Genomic DNA, 25,096 nt, shown 5'->3' with positions numbered 1-25,096 from the left:
TCTCAGAGAGCCCCAAAAGTTATGTAGAAAACTTTCAGTTTGGAGAATGAGGGATACAGACAAGCATGGAAGTAATTGCATCTAATTTCTTGGATAGATGTTTTATGAATAGAAATGCATGGTACTTTGGTTTGCCAAATTTCAATGCAGTGCTTTTAAGATGTGCGGCTCTATCCTCTCAGATTCTAAACACATTAGCAGGTATCAACACAAATTCTAATTTATGAATAAAAATGAGTTAAACAATACTTTAAAATAAAATTGAAAACTAGATTAATAATAAAAATTCTGAATTTAAGTGCACATTTTAATGAAATTAAGAGTATCTCTTAATACAAGCGAGATATTCCAGGTGACCATCAATACACCTTGTACGAAATGATTGATTTCGCGTTGATGCAGAATATCCATATTTACACACAAATTCAACTGTGTCCCCTGATGAAGAATAAAGCTTTTGATGTCCTTTCCATCTTAAGGTTATGTGATAACTTTCCATGATTTCTTCTGATATTACACATGCACCTGAAAGAAATAAATGAGTATAATATATTAAGTTAGATATGAGTCTTTTACCAAGACTTTGGAGTTTTCAAGTAGAATGTTTTTAATATTTCAGAAATTCTTCCTGAAAACTCTTCCTGAACAAATTCTGTGTGAATACCAGATAGATTAAAATAAAGTTAAAGTAGTAAATGATGTAAGAATTAGGTGGTTAATTTGTGATAATTATATTTTATTACCAATTCTTAAGATCATTTATCATATTAAGAGCTTGGCATTTTAGAGTGTAAAACCATTATGGTATCATGGCTGATCTTGTTTTTCTTTTTTGGACTGGAGATTGAAACCAGGGGCACTTTATCCCTGAACTACATCCACATTCCTTTCTTTTATTATTATTGTTAGACAAGGTCTCATTAAATTATTGAGACTTGCCTTAAAATAGTGATCATCCTGCCTCAGGATCCCATGTTTCTGGGATTACAAGAGTGCACTATCATGACTGGCTGGTTTTTCTTTAATTAAAATATTGGTCAAAAGCCTAGGGATATAGCTCTGTTGGTAGAGTTCTTTCCTTACATGCACAAGCCCTATTGGTCAAATGCTACAAATTTTCAGTTATATAATGTATAAGATAGAGAGGGCGTCACATACATAAGCAGTATAAAAGACTAATGAAACTGTTGGGAGCCGCCCCGGCTCAAAAGACTAACTTCCCCATCCCCTGAGAAGAGCCATACAATGGTGAGCCGTGCTGGGTCACATGATCCTTACCCACCAATCAGACTTAGCCCTGCTGGCTCACATGATCCTTACCCACCAATCAGACTAGCCTTGCTGGCTCACATGATCCTTACCCACCAATCAGACTAGCCTGCTGGCTCACATGATCCTTACCCACCAATCAGACTAGCCCTGCTGACCCACATGATCCTTACCCACCAATCAGAAAGCACCCCATGCCAACTGTCAAACCCTTCAACCTTTAAACTGTCATAATTGTCAAACCACCCCCGGCTCTATAAATATGCGGAGCTGCTCCTCAATAAACGGGCATTTTCTCTGACGACAAGCCTTGTTCGTTCTTTCAGAAACAAAAAGTTGGTTATCATAAAAGGTAAGAACAATGAACATACCTTTAATAAGACTAACCAAGAAAAAGAGATGACTCAAACAAAATAAGAGATGGGAAAAAAAAGACATTACAACCAATACCTCAGAAATACAAAGAGTCATTAGGGATTATTATGAGAAATGTATGCCAGCAAATTAGAGAACCTAGAAGGAATTTATAAATTTTTAGACACATAGATTCTGCCAAAATTAAACCACGAAAACATATAAACCAGAAGAGATCAATAATGAATAATGAGATTGAATCAGTAATAAAAAGTTGAGGAAAGCCCATGACTAGATGCCTTTACTGATTAATTTTTTGAAATCTTTAAAGAAGAACTAATTCAATTTCTTTCAAATTTATTGTGAAGATTTGAAAGAGAATCATTCCCAGCCCATTCCTTGAGGCTAGCATTACCCTGGTATCATAGCAACAAGAACACAAGATAAAAGAAACTGTAGACTAATAACCTGATGGACATAGATGTAAAATTTCTCAATAAAATATGAGTAAATCTGAATGTGATTCAACAGAGAATCATAAAAATTATTTACCATAATCAAATTGGTTCCATCCCAGAGATGAAAGGATGGTTCAACATATTCAGATCAATAAACATAATACATCCCATTAACAGAATGAAGGATAAAAATCATGTGATTAATAGATATAGAAAATGCATTTGAATAATTTTAATATCACTTCCTGATAAAAGTCCTGAGCAAATAAGGTTTGGGAAGATCATACCTCAGCATCATAAAGACCATACAAGACATAGCCATAGGCAATATACTGGAAGTGAGAAAAATTGAAAACATTTCCTCTAATATCAGGAACAAGGGTATCTATTCTCCCTGCTCTTATTCAGTAAAGTACCAGAAATTTTAGTCAGAATAGCTAAATAAGAGAAATAAAGGGCATACAAATTGAAAGGAGAGAAGTCAAATTATTTGTGTCTGCAGATGTATATGTTTAAATATATATATAAAAAAACACCCCAAAGATTCCACCAAAAGACTATTAGAATGGATAAAGTCATTAAGGTAGCAAGATACAAATCAATATACAAAAATCAGTGAGATGTTTATACACCAATAATGAATGTGCTGAGAACCAAATAATAAAAACAATCTCATTCACTAATCTTTACAACAGCAAACAAAACAGCAAAGAACAAAAGACATCTACCACACACTGATTAAGGAAATTGAAGAAGATACAAAATAAATAAGAAACTTTCCATGCTCATGGATTGGAAGAATTAGTGCTGGTAATAATACCTTAAGCATATATTCCTTCAGCAATAATACCTTAAGCAATTTACAGATTAAAAGCCATTCCCATTAAAATATGAAAGATATTCCTCACAGAACTAGAGAAGAAAATTCTAAAATTCATATGGAAGCACGAAAGACCCTGAAGAGCTAATGAAATCTTGAGAAAAAAATAAATACACAAAGGCTGTAAGCATCACAATAACTTATTTCAAGACATACTACAGTACCATAGCAACCAAAAGAGCATAGTATTTGCATAAGAATAGATACAATGACCGATGCTACAGAATAGAGACACACTCTCCTTCTCTCTCTCTCTCTCTCTCTCTGTATGTGTGTGTATACATATATATGTGTATTTATAGATAGATAGATATAGATATATCCATGCATCTATATCTGCTGTTTCTTAACAAAGTTTCCAAAAAAGAAAACATTTGGTAAAGGACCACCTCTTCAATAAATGATGCTAAAAATGGATATCCACATACAGATGATTGAATCTTGATTCCTCTTTCCATGTACAAAATTAAATTCAAAATGCACACAGGCTTAAATGTAAAACCTGAAAACTCTAAAACTACTAGGAGAAAATATGGAGAAATAAGAAACTGGTTCAAGCAACAATTTTCTGGATAGAACCACAAAAACACAAGAAACAAAAGCAAAAATTGACAAAGTTGATATATTAAATTGAAAAACCTTCTGCACAGCTAAAGAAACAGTCAACAGAATGAGACGAGCCATGGAATGGGAAAAAGACTTTCAGCTAAGCGTCTCACAAAGGGTTAATACCTAGAATGTATAATGACCTCAAAAAACTAAAAACAGTAATCCAATTAAACATTGGACAAATGATTTGTGAATAGACATATCTCAAAGAAGTACAAACAGTCAAAAATACATGAAAAAAAAAACCACTCAATATCATTAGCCATCAGGGAAATCAAGATGAAAACTACAATGAGATACCATATCGCTCCAGTTAGAGGGTCTATTATTAACAATAAACCCTAAAATTAATAAATGTTTCTGACGATGTGAGAGAAAAAGAACACTTACACTCTCTTGGTGGGAATTTAAATTGGTAGGATCATTATAGAGAGCAGAAGTTTTCTCAAAAAACTTAAATTAGATATGCTCTATGACCCAGCTATCCTCCTTCTAAGTACATATCCACAGGAAAAGAAATCAGCATACCAAAGGGATATCTGCATGCCCATGCAGTGTTATTCACAGTAGCTAAGATATTGAATGAGAACATGTGGTTATCAATAGATGAGGAGATAAAGACAATGTAGTATATTTACACAAGGGAATATTATTCTGCTACAAAGAAGAATTGGCTCTTGACATTTACAGCAAAATGGATAGAACTGGAGGACATTATGTTAAGCAAAATAGGCCAGACACAGAAAGATAAGACCCATATATTCTCTCTCATATCTGGAATATTAAAAAGGGTGACCTGAATGTAGAATAGTGACCAATAGAGGTTGAGAAGGGATATAGGGTGGGTAAATAGAGGTTGGATATGATCATGCTGAGTGTATGCATATATAGAAATATCACACTGACCCCCATTAATAAGGGCAACTATTACATGCTAATAAAAAATTTAAATATATATATATAATTGTATTTATTAATTATTTTAAAATAAAAGTAACTTATTAATCTTTATTTCCTCACACATGAATATTTGGTAGAGAAGCATTCCACAGAATATTTATTTTTTAATATGTGAATTATTGCTATTTTACACAGAAAAGTATCATACTCAAGATGCTGATTTTCCCAGGTCCCATGAGATTACTGAAGTACTTACGTAAACATTTTGGTGGGTTTGACCACTTTCCGTTTCTACATATTACTGTCTTGCTACCCTCAAGTTGATATAAGGATTGGCACTGATATTCAACTGATGAACCCGTAGGATATACTGGTAATGGGAATGAAGTGAGGTCTCCATTGTCAATAGGTGGAGGAGGCCCACATTTTCCTGTGGAATCTGGAAAAATATCATTTCATTTATGAGAGAACAAATCAAAATACAGGATACAATTAAAGCCAGCACAAACATCACTCTAGATAGCATCAAGATTTCATGATTTCTGGTAACAAATGATTGCTCACAGAAATCTTAATCATAGAAAATGAGAGTTACATTTTAAGCTCTTCTTTTCATCTCACTGAAGGCGCATATAAACCATCAACAAATGTGTCTGCTTTATAGTGATTCAATACTAAAAAAAGTGTAAATATATAAATGCTGAACAGGTAGATAGTGAGGACAAACTAAGAAAGTTTCTTATTATATAGGACATTACGCAGTATTTATTGTGTCCCTTCTGACTTCTTTTTAATTTTCCTTTTTATTACAAAAGAAATAAAAACTCCTTGAAAAAAGTTCAAAGGAAGTAAATTTGTAGAAAATAATAGGGAAATATTGCCTTCCTAATCTGGACAAGATGAGTAAAAATCATTGTCACCTATTCCTTTTTTTCAGGTTTTGTATGTTGGAATTTTTTAAAAATATTGATTTGTTATATGTGACAGCAGAATACATTACAATTCATATGACACATATAGAGAATAATTTTTCATATCTCTATATACAAAGTAGAGTCACACCATTCTTGTCTTCATACATGTACTTAGGGTAATGATGTCCATCTCTTTCCACTGTCTTTCCTATCCCCAAGGCCCCTCCCTTCCCCTTTTGCTAAGCATTATTTATAATCTTGGACATAATAAATTTTAAATGCCAATATAAGAAGACTCTAGAAGGTACAGAGAATTCACTCTGGCTAGGAACTTCAGGACTCAAGGAATGGCAAATAGGTTGTTATATGAGTTCACTTTTGGGCTCTTGTGTGTTCTAGATGGAGCACTGGAAAAGATTGGTAATCTCAGAAATGATATCAAGTAGAGATAAATAAGGAAAAGCTCATGCAGAGTCTCATCCCTTTAACCTAAGGACAAGGAAGGGAGCGGCCTTGCTAGTCTAAGAGATCTTTAAAACAATACATGACCTAATCTAGAGAAAATCATAAAAACATCATAAGGCACTGATGACCAGAGACCACCCACATATAGGGGTGGCAGAACAGATACTGTATGCCTGTAGAGGCTAAATGAGAAACCTGGACTTAAATCCAGCATGGCTGTAATGGAGAACTACTGAACAGGAAATTTAAATAAAATGGGTGAGTCTCAAATGTAATACCTAAAATATCAAGTGTAAAATTAAAAATTACTCATCAATTTAAGGATCAGAAACATTAACAAACAAAAAAGATGATAAAAGAGAATACTGATGTGATAAAGATATTGATAGTCAATGTTTCTTAAAAGCTCAGTAGGGTTTAGAACAGATATATAACAAATTAAAAACAAAACAAAATGTCTCACTGTACAGACTGAACAGTTTGAGGATGACAGAAGGATAAATCCATGCACTTCAAGATATAACAACATAAATTACCCAGTGTGAAAATAGACTGAAAAAGTCAATCAATGAATCAAACTTCAGAGACCTTTAGAGGAAAAGAAAATGTTGGAGAAAGAAGGAAGAAAGGATAATTGAGTTATCAAACAAATGAACAAACTAAGGAGGAAAAAGTCTATTATATTATAATTCTTCCTTTTAGCAATTAAGTATCATTTTCTCGCCCCTGTAATTGCTAAAAGGAAGAATATATAATATAATAGACTTTTTCCTCCTCAGTTTGTTCTTTTATGTTTATTTGTTTGATGTTTGAAAGAAAATTATATCATTTGATAATAATGTTCACTGTATGAACAGGAAATACTAAAGGGTAAATGGATTTAAATGGAAGCAAGCTTCTCATGTTTTGATCAAAAATGAAATGCCATTACTAGTAGAGTGGTAAGTTGCAAATATATTATGTATATATTGTAATTCCTAAAGCAACATTTTTAAAAAGAAAGGTAGTGGGATAAGCTATCATAGAGCTACACTCAAAACCAGAAAGATAAATCAAAATGAAATTCTTTTAAACTGTTCCCTGAAAATAATGGAAGCGATCAGAAACAAGAATGAGAAATAGAGAAAATAAACAAATTAAACAAGAAACAAAAAGCCCAGTATTTATTTTAAATATAAATGATCTAAATATACTAGAGGAAAGAGCAAGTAGGGCAAGATAGATACATAAAGGAGACCTAATTCTGTGGTTTACATAAAACTGACTTCACCATTAGCCAAAGGTAGAATCAAAGTAAAGTGAGAGAAAATAAATTAGGAAAAATTAATTTTTAAAAATAGAAATGGATGATATAATATCTCCATTATTCATTTCCTGAATTCTGAATATTAGAATGCTGATGACCTAATATCCAAACTTATTTTTATAAAAATAGTGATTCCCTGGCTGGTCTCAGTCACATATTTTCAAATATACTCTATATACTGAAGATGCCCAAATGTATATTTATATTCTATGATCAGTCTTCAATGACCTATTTTCTGTTTCTCAAAGTAGATATCTCTTGGAGTTGTCAAAATTTACTAAGTGTCTTAACGTTTAAGATGAGGAATTTTCTCAGACTGTAACTGTTCTATTAATCTGGTTAAATGTGTCTTGAAAAAAATACACCATATTTCTTAGTTCATTTTGCCAGAAAATAAATCTTTAGCAATATCATATTATTTGCATTTGAAAAAAATATAATCCCTAAGAATGACTTGACTTTATTTTTATCAACATATTTTACTCACATTATGTCCTCAAGCAAAGAAAAATTAGAAAATATGATTTTCTACCTTTGCACTGAGGTGGCTCTGTCCAAGTTCCATTTAGACACATCACTTCTACTTCCCCAAATATTTCAAAAGGTTTGATACATTCATAACGTACTCTCTCACCAGATGGATACTTAAGCATCTGGTTTGATATTATATTAGCATTTTCCACTTTGGGTGGATTCACACAGGAAATATCTGAATAGAAAGAAAAGAAAGTATCTCCACCTAGTGTTCATTTTGAGTAGCTAAACAATGAATAAGATTCTGAATACTCAATTTTAAATAGGATTGAAGATTAATAGATACTTTGTCATGAAGAACTTTTCTGATTTTAATAAATTCACATGTAATACAAGGAAAAGAAGATATAGCAATATTTTTTTGTCAGAGCTAACCTTTCATGCCTTTAAATCTCTTCGCTATCCTTCACTAGAACACTGATAGATATTTTATCCCCTTAAAAGCCACTGAGAATGAAATATTTCCCCTTGAGTTGAGTACAACAAATATTACAAAGTCCATAAGTGCAACATGAATTTTAAAATTCAACAAAAAATAAGAGTAACAAGATTATATAGCATCACTCTTTGGTATACAATTATCTTGCTCTTTAATTAACATTTTAGCCTCTTAAAATAAAAACTGAAAGATGCATCTCTTTAGAGAATAAGTCAAGAATTAAAAACATAGTTTGAAGAATAATTTGTTATTCTTAAAACACAATTTATAGATGTTATGTACAACTATAATGCACCAATAAAAGCAAAAAAAATGTTAAGTAAATCTTTAAAAAAGAGGCAGATTATCAATTAAAAAACTAAGGATGTGGGAAAGTACCAGAAAAGTACAACTATATTTATAGAAAAATAGCTTTTTAAATTTATTTATAAGTGCTTTTGGATACTATGATAAACTATGTGTAATTCCTCAGAGAGTTTTAGGTGCATGGTTAGTAATAACAGACAATAGCAATGGTTCCCAAATTGAGGAGTATGTAAAATCCTTTGGGGAACTTGATGAATAATTTCAAGTCATATCTCATGATTATTTTTTCCAGTAGGCCTAAGGTGACCTCAGGAATTTTCATTTGAATTCATAAAAATCTGTTCAAAATTTGATGCTGCTGGTCTTGGGACCACACTCTGGGAACTCTTTGGTATACATTGAACTATGAGATTAGCCACTATATATTTAATTCCAACCTAAATAATTAGATTATTTCTAATCTTAAACTTACTTTGTCTTGGCCTGAAAATTAACCTATACTCATTTTTAAGAATGGTATAGAAAATTTAATATTTCATAAGACACTATACATAAATTTATAATGCCATCAACGTACCTTTGCACATTGACTTTCCTATCCATTTGCCATTAATACATGTTATAGTATTGGACCCTTCCACTTGGTAAAATTTTGGACATCTGTAAGTCACTTGATCTCCTGACTTATATGATTCTTTCCTTTCTCCTAAAAGTGTGGCATCATCAAAGTTGGGTAAATTAAAACAATCTGTTCCTTAAAGAAAAAAAACATGTATTTGTTCACTAAATTAAAAATATGTAATATTTAATAGTAATATTCTAAAATAATACTTAGCTACCTATAGAACCAATGAATAATGAATAATATACTTTTTACACCTTGGCAAAATATGATGTTTTGACTTCAATTGAACTGTTCTAAATTTATCAAACATATAAGATAGGAATGATGCTTGAAGAAATATTAGTAGTTCTAATGCTTTAGATCAGATTTTTACATTCAAATTATTTTTTGCCCACAGTTGCCACATGTAAATTTATGTATTTCTACTTTTGGCTTCTGCAAATGTGAATTACTTACAATAATTATTTCAAAGTTTTATGAAATATATATTTTGTAGTGAGATTGGTGATGAACTGAACATGAGATGGATGAGTAGGGACCAGTTTTTCTAGGAACAGAGAGAGATAAGAATTCTGAGAATGTACATTAGAGGATGCTAAATGTTTACACAAAATGATGTGACAATGAAACAATTTGGCTCTTACTGTCAAACATTTTTTAATTACTAGGTTATAATTCTCTGCCAGACTCAAGAAACTTCAGGTACCTTGTAAAATTCTAGAATAACAGCTTACTTTTTTATTTGTACCACTTATACTTTGAATGAGGGAATCTATCACACATATTATAAAATTAAATACACTGTACTTTTGCATTCTGGTGGGGAAGACCATTTTCCTCCTAAACATTTTATAAATGCAGGTCCATCAATCCCAAAACCTTCAGAACAATTGTAAATAACTTCTTGTCCATATGGGTACCTGTCTAACTCATGAGACACAACACCATTAGGAATGGAAGGTGGAGGTTCACAAGGAAGTCCTAAAAAATAAAATAATGAAAGGATGAATCCATGTTTTACAACTCAGAAATTCAATTTTATAGGTCAATTTTGATATTTCACAGTTTTTGAAAAGAAATAATAATAAATAAGCTATTATAAAGTCACAGCGAATGTGCATGAAGGCTTCTTAAGTCCACCTTTCTCATGTATGTCCACCTCTCAAACTGTAAAAACATGAGCAAGAAATTGAAATAAAATATGTTGATGCTTTTAAGAGATCACCAGAGCTTCTCTAATCAACCATGAGTGAAAAACAGAAACATACTCAGAATTAATAACATTGAATAAATTGATGAGATGGATTTACCAAGTATTGTAAGACATCAGAAGGAACACTGTAAGAAAAATATTTTTAAAATATTTAAAATCTTGTTTGCCAAGCAAACACTACAAGTTACATAAATTTAAATTCACTACATGTTATATTCTCTTAAAAAGAAATGCCAAATTAAAAACTGACTCTATAATGAACCAATAAAATTAATAAAAATAGGATTGATTCAATAATGCAATAGTATTTTAATGGTAAAGTATTTAAATGATTAAATACATATGATAATCTATATTATTCTATACAAAAGCATATTATATTCAATTATTTATACTCTCAATTATTTAAGTATTTGTATTCTCAAATCAGAATTCGAGTTTTCATGCAGTCCTCACCTACACACTGAGGTGGAGGACTCCATTTGCGCATGTAGCATGTTATCTCATCCTCCTCAGAGGTTGTGAAACCATCTTCACAAATATAATTCAGTTTAGTGCCATGTGCATACTGTCTGGATTCAATTGCTTCTTTCCTTTTTTCTGAAGATCTAGATGGACTAATTCTTCTATGGTCTATGTCAGGTGGTTGAGAACATGAAAGTTTTTCTGTATGAAAAACAGAAATCAAAGGGTCAAAGATAAATAAAATGTTTAAATTAAAACTAAAATCAAATACTATTTAAGCCTGTCATCAAAACATCTATGCTATCCTCTTGCCCAATATCTCCCTTGATTTGTGTCTCTTATATGAAAAATATTCATAAATAGGAATTTATCAGCTAGTTACATAATATCCCAAAGTGTTGTCCAATTTTGTTGACAGAAATGAAAGATGGTGACTGGTTTATGAACCTAGATCATAACTTACAGTTTTAGGATCAAGTGTAATAGATAGAGAAATAGAAAAGGTCTTCATCTTTTTCATTTACACAAAGCAGAGGGGATTATTAACTTCAACTGAAAGCATGTTATAAAGCAAATTTCACAGTACTGACCAACGCAGCGTGGTATTGACTGCCATCTTCCATTTTTGCACACAATTTCTTTTGCTTCCTTAATCAGATAATTTTCTTTGCAAAGAACAGATACTTTTTCTCCATCCTGATATTTCACTGTGGTTTTCATATCTTCAGCATTGGGAATCTGAGGTGGAGGTGGGCAGAAGTTTATCTCCACTTCTAGAAAATATTAAAATTAGATTTCTTGAATAAAAAATAGTAATTTACATATATTAAAATACTTTACAAAAATAGAAAATTCAATAACTATGTATCACAAAATGATGATGTAATTATGTTCCATATTTATATATGTTATACTTTTCAATTTGGATGGCAGTTTAATATTACCTATTTTGATGGTCCTCCCATTTCTTCTTTTTTAAGCAAACTTCTTTATTTACAAGAAACTTATTATTTGTAATCTTTAGATAATCTTAACTGATTAATACATTTTTAATCACAAGTATTAAATAAAGTATGCAATGAAAGTGATTTTAGAAATATACATGAACAAATGTATTGGGACTATAATAAAACCCTTTTGAAATCTACCAACAGAAGCTGATTACCAAGAGTAAGAATTTGCAGTCAGTTAACAAACAATTTGTATTGCTTCTAGATCATTAACCATAATTACAAATAATTTACAGTGTGCCATTTGAAGTTTCAACCTTCCTGAACTTACCTTTTAGAAGCACACTCACATTGCCTAGAGGTATATAAATTGAGGGTATATATCCAGTTTAATGACTACACAGTTTAACTGTAGTTACACAATTAGTAGGGTATAAAATACCCCTCTGCAAACTTATATCTCAGTTCCCATAAAGCTAAATTCCTCAGATGTATCTTGATGGTTTATCATGTGAAGATGAACTATGTCCCTTTTGACTGGGAGAGGGCTCTGGATGAATCTGAAAGCAATTGGACCTCTGATTTCTTGAGCTTGCTGTCTCCTATTTTACTGCATTTTTAGTTCATTAAAAGCCTTATGCAAGTGTACACTGGGAAATACTGTAAATCTTTTCAAATGTGTGTTATGCTGTTAATAGCTCCTGGAGATAGTTTACTGAATAAACTTGATTCATGATTATTATTTACTCCAAAGTTTCTGTTTTTGTTTAAGGCAATATAATCACATTTTATCAATAATGTTTTCTAATTTCTATTCTTAAATAATGTTTGCATTACATATTTTCATAAATTTATTTTCCTCAATTATTAATAATGTTTAATTATTCTTCCTATTTTCCTTAAGTATGTTCTTTTTTGGCTTCTAGAGTGTTTTATATATTGCTTTTATTTTGTTCTTTGTTTTCTAATGTATGTTTTAATGCTATAAGTATATCTGTATTAAATCTGTTCCATAGATTTCAGTTTATACTACAATTACTGTCATTTAATTTAGTAATTTTTGGTAGTAAATAATTGATAATGAAGTTGTTTGTTTTCCAATTTTCCAAATTTGCAAGATGAGCATTCAAGATATCTAGTTATCACTTTCATTACTTTTTTACTTTTAGTTTAGAGAAAATACTTTAGGAAGTTGATTATTTAAAATTCATCTAGATTTCCTTTATCACACAGATATGATTAGTTTTTTAATGACCTGGCTACCTTAAAAGTAGATAGTGTATACCTTAGGATAAGTGTTTAAAAACTTGGAAATAAATATTTTATAATTATAAAAGGGTTACTTCACAAGTCCAAACAAATGTTGAATATATGTCTAAAAATATCAAAATACCTAAAAAATAGACAGAAATAAAGAAGAAAAAGGCAAATCCCTAATCCTACATATCAATATTGACACCATTCATGCTATGACTTACTGAAAAAATAGGTAAAGTTTTGAAACAATATGGATAAATTTGAAAACCACTATTCACTTTAACCTTATATTACAACTAGAATATATGCATATTTTAAAAAAATATTTATTTTTTAGTTGTAGTTGAACACAATATCTTTATTTTATTTATTTATTTTTTTATGTGATGCTGAGCATCGAACCCAGGGCCTCACACACAAGTGCTCTACTACTGCTGAACCACAACCCCAGTCCCATATATGCATATTTCTATGTGAAAATGGAGCTATAAATAAAATAGAGAACATACAGTCGAATTTTTTTTTTAAAAATCATAGTATTGAAATATTGCATAGTTTCCTGAGAACAGAATTAAATAACTACAGTCTGATAAGAATAAGTTATCTACAGAAAATAAATATTTGGAAATGAAAGAGCACACTTCAAAATAATAATTGTTGATCTAAAGGATAAATCACAAGGAAAATCAGAATATATTTCAAAGGGAATACAAATTAAATATAAATTATATATTATATATACATAATTTGAGTTTATAAATAAATACATTTTAAATAAAATAAAATACATAGTTAGATATTCATATACATATTTATATGTCTAACTGTGGGACACAGCTAGGGCAGGTCTTTAAAAAGTGGAAATTTGAAGTTTTTATTTCAAATGTATGATGATTGAAATTCACACATTAATTACTAACTTAAAATGGTAGCAGTGGTCTATGAATTTGGCTCAGTCATAAAATGCTTGCCTAGTGATGGAGGTGCAAGGATTATATCCCCAACACCATGCACAGAAAAAAATGAATAAAATAAAGGTGAATGGTAATAATAAAATTAAACTCAAAGTCTTTAGAAGGAAGAAAACAGTAAACAGAAAACTGACAAAATTAAAAAGAGAGAAGAGAGAAATTTAGCAAAGCTTAAATTTGAAACTTTAAAAATCTAAATCTGAGAGAAAATGGAAAAAATAGGATGTTAAAGTTGGTTACTAAAATTATTAATAAAATTGAAAAAAAAACCTGTTATGATTTGGCCCCCAAACTTCCTATGTTGATGCAGAAATGTTCAGAGGTGAAATGATATGTGACAGCTCTATCCTAATCAAACCATTCCAGTTTGAGTGGACTAAATAGTAACTGTAGAAAGGTGGAGGAGGTGTGTCACTAGGAATATACCCTAAAAGGATGTTCACCATCCCTGTGGTTCCCCACTCTTTGCTTCCAAGCTATCATGATTTAAGCAATTCTCCTCTGCTATGATACCCTGCCTCATGTCAGGCTCAGAGCAATGGATTTGGCCAACCATGAACTGAACCTCTGAAACTGTGAGCCCCAAATAAACTTTTCCTTCCCTAAGCTGTTCTCAGGTATTTTCATCACAGCAATGAAAAGCTGACTAACAGAAAAATGATAAAGAATCACGATAGAGGACAACATATCAAGAATGTAACAAAGGAGTGACAGATCAGGAATCCTCAATCCTCCTTTTCCCCATAGACACTGGTCAACAATACATGAACCAATTCTCTTTGAGAGAAATCTACAAAGTGGTTGAAAGGCTCTTAATGCCAGGTGAGCCCTAAACAAATGCATCAAATCCAGTAGGAAAATTCATGTCTTTCCATATCCTCTCCCCCAGCACAGAGCTACACAATTGATAATAAAGTCCAGTTTCCAGACTTTTATTGGGCAAAGAAAGGAAGAGTGGAGCTTGTGTCAAATGCTCTGAATTTTCTGAAATTTTGTGTCAATTGTCTCAAAGTCATGATGCGATGGAATATACTTCAAGTGCTCAAAGACATGCCCCCAGTGATGTGCCTCCTCCAGTCATATCTTACCTGTTTTTAGTCACATGCTTATGTAAATTCTTTTTAAGCTGGAAGTACAGTACAGTACTTTTAGTCAGTAGTTTTTTCATATTAATAATCCATCAAATGGATTAATCCACTGATTAGGTTACAGCTCTCATTACCTAATCATATCATCTCTGAACATTCCTGCATTTCACACACATGAGTTTTTTTGGGACAACTTATCTAAAACATAAAAATAACCAATAAGCCAAAGAAGAAATCAAAAGAAAATTTAGATAGTATCTTAAGACACATGGAAATGAAAATATAACTTGCCCAAACATACAATTCAGCACAGTAGAACTGAGAATTACATCACATCATGTACTAGTAGAGTTTTTCCTCAAGAATGAAAGATTTAAGGGCTGCAGTTGTGGCTCAGAGGCAGAGCACTCACCTAGCATACGTGAGGCACTGGGTTCAATCCTCAGCACCATATAAAAATAAAATATGTATCCATCTACAACTAAAAGCATAAATGTTTTTTAAAAAGAATGAAAGATTTAAGATTTTTATATGTATGTGTGCACCAAACATGTAAAATTCACTGTATTATCAATAAAGAAAATGTATTTAGCATTTATTCAACACCCCCTAATGATCAAAATTTCTCAGCTAACTAGGAACAGAAAGAAACCCCCTCAATTTGATAAACAGCACCTATGTAAATCCGAAAATAATATGACACTTATGGTAAAATATTGAATGAAGAGTGCTGAAATAAATCAGAACTTTCATATTAATTGATTCGTTTTCATACATATTGCTTGAACAACTGGCTATCCATACAGAGAAAAAAAACAACCGCTACTTAATCTTGTACTCAAAATTAATATAAGGTGATAAAACTAAATTCTAGTACTATAAAGCTATAAAGCTTCAGGAAGAAAATGTAAAAGAACATGTGTTCTTCACTGCATGTAAATTGTTTCCTTTAAAAAAAAATATCTCAACATATATTATATATAATCAGAGATACGATAAATTATGATATAATGGTGTATTAAGAATTGTAATGCAAACATAAATAAATAAATAAATAAATATTACCAAAATAAAATAGAAAAAGAAAATTATCAAGTTAAAATATATGCCTTACATTTCTTTTTTAAATTGGTATGGCCATATTTCCTATATATTGGTATGGCAGAATTTCAAAACTATTGAAGCTAGTCCTTATAATTATAGAGAAAAAGATATAAAAAACTGAAAGACTAGAATGCTCTTTGCTACTCAATTGGAATTGCAAGTGTCAGTACAACCCAGAATTTTCAAGGCAGATAGAGAAAAAAATTACCTTCCAACTTTAAAAGAAATTATATCAACACATAGCTAAATTTTTAAAAAACACAAAATACTACTTCTATAAGTGAGGAAAAATGTAATGAATTTTAGAAATCATTGTACATAAGAACTTACTTGTGTAGGTTGGTTCAGGGTCCCATCGTCCATTGACACAGATTGAATGTTTCTGCTCTAACTTTCCCCTACATGGGTAACTGAAGTTAAAATTATGATTATATTCATTTTTATCTGATTGATTTGCTTCATTTGCAGTTAGTCTTGGTGCTTGACACTTCTCAAGTTGATCTGTTGCTATAAAATGAAAATATTTCCATGAAAAGACCAATTATAAGAATCAAGTCAATATAAAGTAGCTGTACAGTCAATGTCAAATGAAATTTTGATTTGTGCCTTTAAATTCTATCAACCAAATTATTCCTGGTCACCACTGCATGAGATGGCATTTATGTCCTATCTTTGAACTATTATAGAGAATACCTGTCATAAAGATATTTTGTACTTTGGTAACTGAAAGAGCACAAGAGACTCATTTTCTCAGAAGATTTGCATACTAAATAGTTATCAAAGAACTAAATTTGGAAAAAATTTTAAAAACACTAGATTTGGTCCCATATTTGAAACCTGTGCAAAAGATTCATATTCATTTGTTTTCCTAATTGCAACCACCACTATATTATCTATAATCTAGAATCCTTAAATATTAAAATAAAAACATCATCTATAGAAATGTAATATAACAAGTTGTTCATTTAAACATATTTTTGAGAGTAGTAACATAATATAATAAAATCTATCTAAAATATATTTTATAGGACATGAATAGTTAAGCAGATTTGTTATATGATCCGAGAGAGAGAGGAAATACTTGGAATAAGAAATTGTGTGCTTTCATTAGAAGTGTAGCTTGGTGGTAGAGGCTTGCCTGTCATTTCCAGGCTCTAAGTTCAATCCCTACATCATAAAAAGAAAAAGTAAAAAAGAAATCAGGTGCTTTAAAATCATAATCTCTCTTTTTCCATTCTTAGAGTCTTTAAGAAACTATTATGTATACCAGATCATACTATAATCAAATATTATAATACCATAACAACAAAATTTTGCTGACTCTGTTATATGAGTTCAATAAGTACTACTTATTGAACTCATAACAGAGCTTTCAATGTACCATATATTTCAATAACTCAGGAAAGATGAGAGTTCTTTTTGAAAATGATAAAATGTCTGTATTGGTCTCTGTAAATATTTGTTATTAACAATTTGAAAAGCAGAGTCAAGTGAGGATAAACAGAGCAAAGAAAAATCAGTAACTACCAAAGCACAGTAAGTTTGTAAACCAATCTTTAAAAACAAAACAATGAAATGGGAAATTTAAAAGTACATGAGGGGACTTGAGAATTAGTCTCATCCTTGGGGCTGGTCCACATTGTTGAGAAAGGAAAAACAAGAGGTAGAAACTAAAGGAACATCTTTGGTCAAGGGAAACTGTTTGTGCCCTGGATTTGATCAGTTTCTGAAAGGATTTCTTTGGTTTTGGGAGTAAATAAATATATTGAGAAGTATGAAAAGCTAGAGTGGTGGAAAGTACAAAATGAATATTGAAAGGGTAGAATTATAGACCAAACTATGAGAGCTGGAAGGACTTATATGAAGCAGACTATAGGCAGTAAGCAGAAGATGACTCACAGGATGAAAAACTCTGAGATCAGAAGAAATAATAATTGTAGCACAACTTTGAGTTTAATTAAAATGAAAAGTTGAGAGTTTCTGATGCCTAATATTAGTTTTCCTCCCATATGAAATCAGATAAAACCACTTGTGTATGAAAAAGGACAAGGATAAGGTGAGGTCCACAAGTGTTGAAGACACTTTATTCACAGAAATGTGTTTAGCAAAAAATGTTAATAATCAACATAATTCATTGTTTCATTTGACAAAAACTTAATAAATGCTTCTGTATGTCAATCCATCTTAATGTCATGAGAACAAAACAAAGGTAATTCCTGTTCTGGAGGAACTCTACTCTGTTCTGAGATTAATTATGTCTAGAAATCCAATGAATAAATAAGACTGGATACCCAGGACAGGCTTAAAATGAAGGACCCAGGGAAATCTAGGAAAGAACTCAGTCTAAGAGAAAAGTGAAGAATCTTTCCTTTGGTCATCAAAGGCTTGATCACCAACAGGGAAAGCGTGAAATCAATCAGTGATATTTGATTCCTGGCCCAACACCAGATACGTAATGTTGCTAAGTTACTAACACCTGTGATGCAGCTCATGAACTTCAGCTTGCTGACTTTGAAACTGAGAATTTATCCTTGTCAGAATCTCTGACAGAGAAAGATTCTTATAGGAAAAGATAGTAACAAGTTGGTATTTTGTGGACTTTATTTGTTCTCCAGGGCTTGAAAGACAGAGTGCCATATAGAACAACAATAATATCTATGTAAAATACTTCTATTTTTTGGAAAGGAATATTCACATTTTAATCATGTGATTAAGTAAAATCTAGCTTTACACTTATAAGGTAAATAATATTAATAGGGATAGAAACATTGATAAATTCTATAACTACTTTTATTTATTTCTTCTGGAAACTCATATTAAATGCTGAGCAATAAAATTCATTATAGTTAAGACTAGACTTTTTTCAAGGATATCTCTAATTTTATGAGTAGATTGCAAATATCTTTTCCATAAAACTTAAACTTCATTAAGTGTGAATTTGAGGAGGGCAGTCTTACCAACACACAGAGGAAGTTGGGTCCACATTCCACTAATACATGTAATTGATCTGTCTCCAGTCATTGTAAAGGTTTCTGTACAATGGAACTCCACTGAATCCCCGTGGTGATAAGGAGGGTCAGAAGGCTGGGCAAAGCCATGGTCAAGTTCAGGTATAGCTCCACATGTTCTCTCCTCCTCTATGTAAATTTCACAAATACATGTTGATAATGAAGACACAGTATGTATGTTTAAATAAATACAAAAGTATTTCAGTTTAAATTTAGTATTTTTAATATATTACCAATACATTTTGGCAAGGTTGTCCATGTTCCAACAACACATTGAATTTTATTAGGTCCCTTCATCAAAAATCTAGGATTGCAATTATATTCTACTACTACATTGTGTCCCTATTCTTCTTTCTTTGTTTCTTTAACTTCCCCATTGAATAGTGGAGGAGGTGGACCACATGACTGTACTTGATCTATAGTAGAAACAATGGTTAATGGTTAAATAGTCTATCTTGCACGTAAAAAAATCCAGAAAAATGGAGAGAATTCTTTTTTAATTGATTATTTTTTCATATGATTAATTGTAAAATTCTTAATTAAAAATAAATTTTTACATTATATTCATATTTCCAAGTTGGATTAATTCTATTATAGTAACATTGGAAATATTTTAAAGCTTTGAATATTTTCAATGATGTAGATATTTTGAAGATACATACAAACTGTTAGCAAATGTGGTTGTGTAAATTATATTAATTTTTAATTCTATAGTAAAATTTTATCATAATTTTTTGAGAAAGTATCATCAATGAGACAAGCATTTGATCAACATCTTTAACTGATTTTCTAATGTACTCCATTGAATTAACTATAAACTGTTTAAATATTGTTTAGATATACTCTATGAAACTTGAGAGAAGTCCTGTACTATATAATATGTCCAGTATTAATGGTAGCAGTGTAGGAAAAATGGAAAGTAACAAAGTAAATCTCTCTAGTCTCAGCCACCATATTTGTATGTATGAATACTCCAAATACAAATTTCAAGAAATAATTGGTGATTAAATTCTTAAATAAACTAGTTGTGCTTTCTGCCACATAGCACATATCAACAACTTCATTAATTAGATTACAGTTTCAGTGGAAGCCAATAAAAAATTAATAGAAGAAAGAAAAAAGGTTTATATTCAATATTCTAATCATCATATTTACAACCGAAAGATAAATATTCACCTTTACATATTGGGATATCCGGGGACCATCCAAAATGGTAGCATTGTACTGAATCTGGTCCAACTCTTGTAAGTCCTGATCGGCAGGAAAATTTCAACAAATCTCCAACTTTATATTTATCTTTCTTGGGATCAGCCATTAAGAATTTTCCCATTTTGGGAATCCTGCATTGCCTTTCTAAAATAAAAAAAATGATTTAATAAGAATATATAATTGTTGACAAATTACATTTTACATTGTCATTTTAAAATGAGGTAGGTGTTCAGTGATGCATATACAGGACAGTATCAGACAAATCCTCTTCCTGGAAAAAATGATACAGATTAGTTTTATTCACTGCCTAAATTTACTCTTCTAGGACTCTGAGAAATATGGTGATATTGAATGGCAATATATCTGTTCTGAAATTTAACTTGCAAATTCAACTAGTTTTCACTGAATCTGGCTTATTATTGATATTTGTAAAATTTAATGTCATATTTTTGTACCCTTAAGATACAGAATTATTCTCATATTAAATCAACCTGCTTTGTATAAATTTTAAATTGTACATTTTTTTAAAAACTGGCTTTTCTGTTTAATATAATTGAGAAAATAGATTATATTAAAAAGCATCTCTAATGTATTTGAAGTTAGAGTAACATTAAAAAATTATATAATTAATATATTACAAATAAAGAAAACAAATTAAGAAATAGTTCAAAGTCAAACTGATAGGTGTCTTGAATCCTTACATTAATATTCAATTATTTTATTATAATTTTTATTAATGATTATTAATTATTTTAATTCAAATGTGGAATACTGTATAAAATTCTCTCACATTTTTAATTTTTTAAAAGTAGGTAACACTAGCAAATAACATTGAAAAATCATTTTTCTTATTTGGAATACCTCTTCCTTACAAATTCATAAAATTGAAGGCTGCAATTATAAAATTAGAACCATGGTAGAAAGAAAATGCATACTATCGAAATTCAAGTACCAAAACATTTATAAGTTTAAATGTACAATAAAAACTATTTTTAAGAATAATGCTTCAAAAACTAAAAGTTTTTTCTGTGGGGCTGGGGATGCAGCTCATGCTTAGCAGGTGTGAGGACCTGGAATCAATCCCCAGAACCCCAATTAATTTTGTAATTCTTTTGAGTATTGCAGATTACTTGAGAAAAAAAAAAACTACACTTGAATGAGAGTCACTGGGATTCCTCTCCTTGAATTATATTACAATCGTCTACATTAAAGTCATTTTGTCTTTGGAGGGGGTTTCAAAATGGCAGACTAGAGAAGCCACTCTTGTGGCTGCCCAAGGCATGAAACCAAGAAAGCAGACAGGTAGCTTCTTAGCAAGGTGGGTGTACAAAAAAAAATAAATAAATAAAACAAAAAAGGTGGGGGGAGGTTTTATTGGAATTTAATGCTGGATGTTCAAGGCAGATCAGGGACTGTATAAAATAAGGTTGTATAAAATAAAATAAGGAAGAAATCCCCAGCTCCACAGCCACTACCACAGCTGGAAGAACCAGCCACAGTGGTCCCTCCATGACCAAAGTGGAGTGATAAAAGGAATTAAAGGAGCCCACATTTGGGGTAGACTTGAGGCTTATCTAGATATAGAAAGTTTAGAGATCAAAGACACTGCCCAACTAAACTGAATGGGGTGCTTCACAGTATGCATGTATAGGTAAGAAGCCACCATCTCTCCAGACTTTACGCAGAGGACAGAGGAAAGAACCATTTTTCAGCCATGGTGTGGTGGCCAGTAGCCAGGAGAGCTAATTACTGAAAAACCCGAGTTTGTCCCAAAATACAGGCCTAGAAAACTCACACTCATGACATAAAGTGTGTCTAAGTGACCAGGAGAAAATCAAATGTGGAGAGAGGTTTACACAGAGGAGAACTGGTTGTGGAAACCCAATTGGCTTTCCCCCTCTCCCTCTAAACATGATGCTTTCAGAACCAACTAGAAGAAACATGCCTGGCTAGGAATTCAAAAGGGTGAGGCGGGAGAGAGTGGGTTTGGAGACTGAACCCAAGACCAGGAAGCATGGAATCAACAGGTGATGTAGTGGACTTAATATTGGCTTCTCACCCACATGAGTGGAACCCAGGGGAGATCCCAGGGGTGCAGTCTTCCAACATGGACTGATGATTGCTGATCCCTGGAGGTGCATGATTTAAAGTCTCCAGACCGGGCTGGGGATGTGGCTCAAGCGGTAGCGCGCTCGCCTAGCGTGCGTGCGTCCCGGGTTCGATCCTCAGCACCACATACAAACGAAGATGTTGTGTCCGCCGAGAACTAAGAAAAAATAAATAAATATTAAAAAATTCTCTCTCTCTGTCCCCCCCTCTCTCTCACTCTCTCTTTAAAAAAAAAAAAATAAAGTCTCCAGACCAATTGGCATTCAGTGAAGAACCTAGAGACCCACCTAAATCTAAAGCCCACCTTCAGGAGTTCCACCTATGGGATTACCTCTCTCTCCCCAGCAATCCCACCTAACACTGCTGAGAAGGGAAGCTAAGAATCTTTTGAACTCCAGCAAACACAATTGAATGAAAACACAGACACAACATATCGGAATCTATGGGACACATTGAAAGCAGTTCTAAGAGGAAAATTCATTGCTTGGAGTTCATTCCTCAAAAAAAGAAAAAAAACAACAAATAAATGATCTCATACTTCATCTCAAAATCCTAGAAAAAGAAGAGCAAAACAATAGCAAAAGAAGTAGAAGGCAAGAAATAATTAAAATCAGAGCTGAAATTAATGAAATTGAAACAAAAGAAACAATTGAAAAAATTGACAAAACTAAAAGCTGGTTCTTTGAAAAAATAAGTAAAATTGACAGACCCTTAGCCATGCTAACGAAGAGAAGAAGATAACTCACATTTTAAAAGTTAAAAAGCATTAATGAACAAATTAAAGAAGACCTAAATAAACAAAGAGACATACCATGTTCATTAAATGGAAGAATTAATATTTTTATAATATGATTCTCCCAATTATATACATATTCCCCTCAGTCTCAATCAAATCTCAGCAGAATTTTTATAGAAATCAACAAGGTGATATCAAAAGTAAAATAAAATGGAAAACAGCTAGATAAGGCAGAATTATTTTTTAAAATAATGTATTTGTATTTTATTGCTTCTGCAAAAGAATTCTATTATCTTATAACTTCAAACAACACTAAGTTTTTATCTTAAAAGTCCAAATATCAAAAATATGCCATGTATATACTGAGTTAAAATTGATATGTTGTAAGAGGTGCACCCCTTTCTGGAAGGATGAGGGAAGAATCAATTTTCTTGTCATTTCCAGTTTCCAGAGACTTTCTTTTCCCCTTTGCTTGGCTTATGTCCAATAAGCCAAGCATTTTCAAAGTCAAAAACATTGAACTTCTATCTGACCCTTTTCCATAGTAACATAACTCTTTTGCTTTCTCTCCCTTCTTCTCTCTTTCTTTCCACACATTATCGAGATTTCACCCAGATGATCCAGAATACTCTCCATATTTCAAGATCAAAGTAATATCTCTAAAGTCCATTTTACCATTTAAAGTAATGCATTTCAGATTCCAAGAATGAGAACATAGACATCTTTAAGGAGGCCATTAGTTTGTCTACTACACTTAAGAACAAAGGTGGAGGACTCATACATCAGTAAACAAGACAGAGTATATTGATATAAGAATAAATACATACGTCAATTTTAAAAATAAAGGAATAAAAAGCCTATAAAAAACACAAAAACTGTGCTGGGGTTGTGGCTCAGCAGTAGAGCGCTTGCTTAGCACAATCGAGACCCTGGGTTTAATCTTCAGCACCACAGATAAATAAATAAAATAAAGGTATTATGTCCAAATACAGATAAAAATAACAAATATTAAAAAAAATCACAAAACCTACATTTAACAATTTCTTGAAAATTATGTAAGTTTCTCATTGCTCAAAAAACATAAATACCACTCTCCCTTATGTTGTATTGTTCAAAACTAAAAATGACCAATAAATAAAATTAATAAAATGAAACATTTCCTAGGTTCCTTTAAACATTTTGACAGCACTGAACTCAACTTGGAATGAATGGAAAGAAAAAGGGCTTTTAAGAGTGGGTTTAGTCTCTCCCACTTTTCTGCCAAATGATGACACAACTATTGGGACAGACTTTTCTGCCTTCTAACCTCCAGAACTGTGGGAAATAATTTTCTATTCTCTATGAATCTCATAATTTTACTGATAGAAATTAAAATTTTAAAATTGCAATATTTATATATTTACATATAATATATAAATATATAATATATATTATAATATATTATAATATATAATGGACATGATATATAATAGATATATTGTAAATATTATATATTTATATATCTATTACATATAATATATTTAAATATGTATTTATATATCTTACATATAACAGTACCTTTGAAACCGGAGTTGGAAGATGAAAATCCATGGCTTCTGCTGGTAGGTAGGATCTGTGCGCTCGGGGTGGGGAAGCCTCTGCAGCAGAGAGGAGTCCTAGCTCCTCATGGCCGGCCATTCCATCCAGTGCTGCAGCAGACCCCAGCAGATTCTCAACCATCTCTTCTTCTTTCGCAGTCTCTTGGAAGTGGAAGAATCATCTCCAGAAAACAAACCAGGCTGCAACTTTCGTGGAACTCGGGCGGAACTCAAGCAAATATCCAGCGCAACAATCTTCAAGGTCTGGGCAGCTTCTCTTCTCCAAAACAGCCTCCAAGGGTTTATATAGCACTTGGTCCAATGCTATTGGTCCAAAGTTATGCTAATTA

At 31.7% G+C, this 25,096-nt stretch overlaps 1 protein-coding gene across 1 annotated transcript; it reads right to left on the bottom strand.

Moving 5' to 3' along the window:
- Window positions 1-316: 316 nt before the first annotated feature.
- LOC144257029 (complement factor H-like) lies at window positions 317-22,465 on the bottom strand. Its single transcript, XM_077802952.1, is given in 12 exon segments — window positions 317-525; window positions 4,727-4,909; window positions 7,688-7,864; window positions 9,012-9,188; window positions 9,867-10,040; window positions 10,729-10,938; window positions 11,328-11,510; window positions 16,438-16,614; window positions 19,065-19,244; window positions 19,349-19,531; window positions 20,292-20,468; window positions 22,384-22,465. Coding segments are annotated over 12 exon segments (2,112 nt in total).
- Between the last annotated feature and the right edge of the window lie 2,631 nt (window positions 22,466-25,096).

The sequence above is a fragment of the Urocitellus parryii genome, chromosome 9 (assembly GCF_045843805.1).
Source record: "Urocitellus parryii isolate mUroPar1 chromosome 9, mUroPar1.hap1, whole genome shotgun sequence".
In the NCBI taxonomy this organism is placed as follows: domain Eukaryota; kingdom Metazoa; phylum Chordata; class Mammalia; order Rodentia; family Sciuridae; genus Urocitellus; species Urocitellus parryii.
This window is presented reverse-complemented; position numbering and strand designations above follow the sequence as displayed.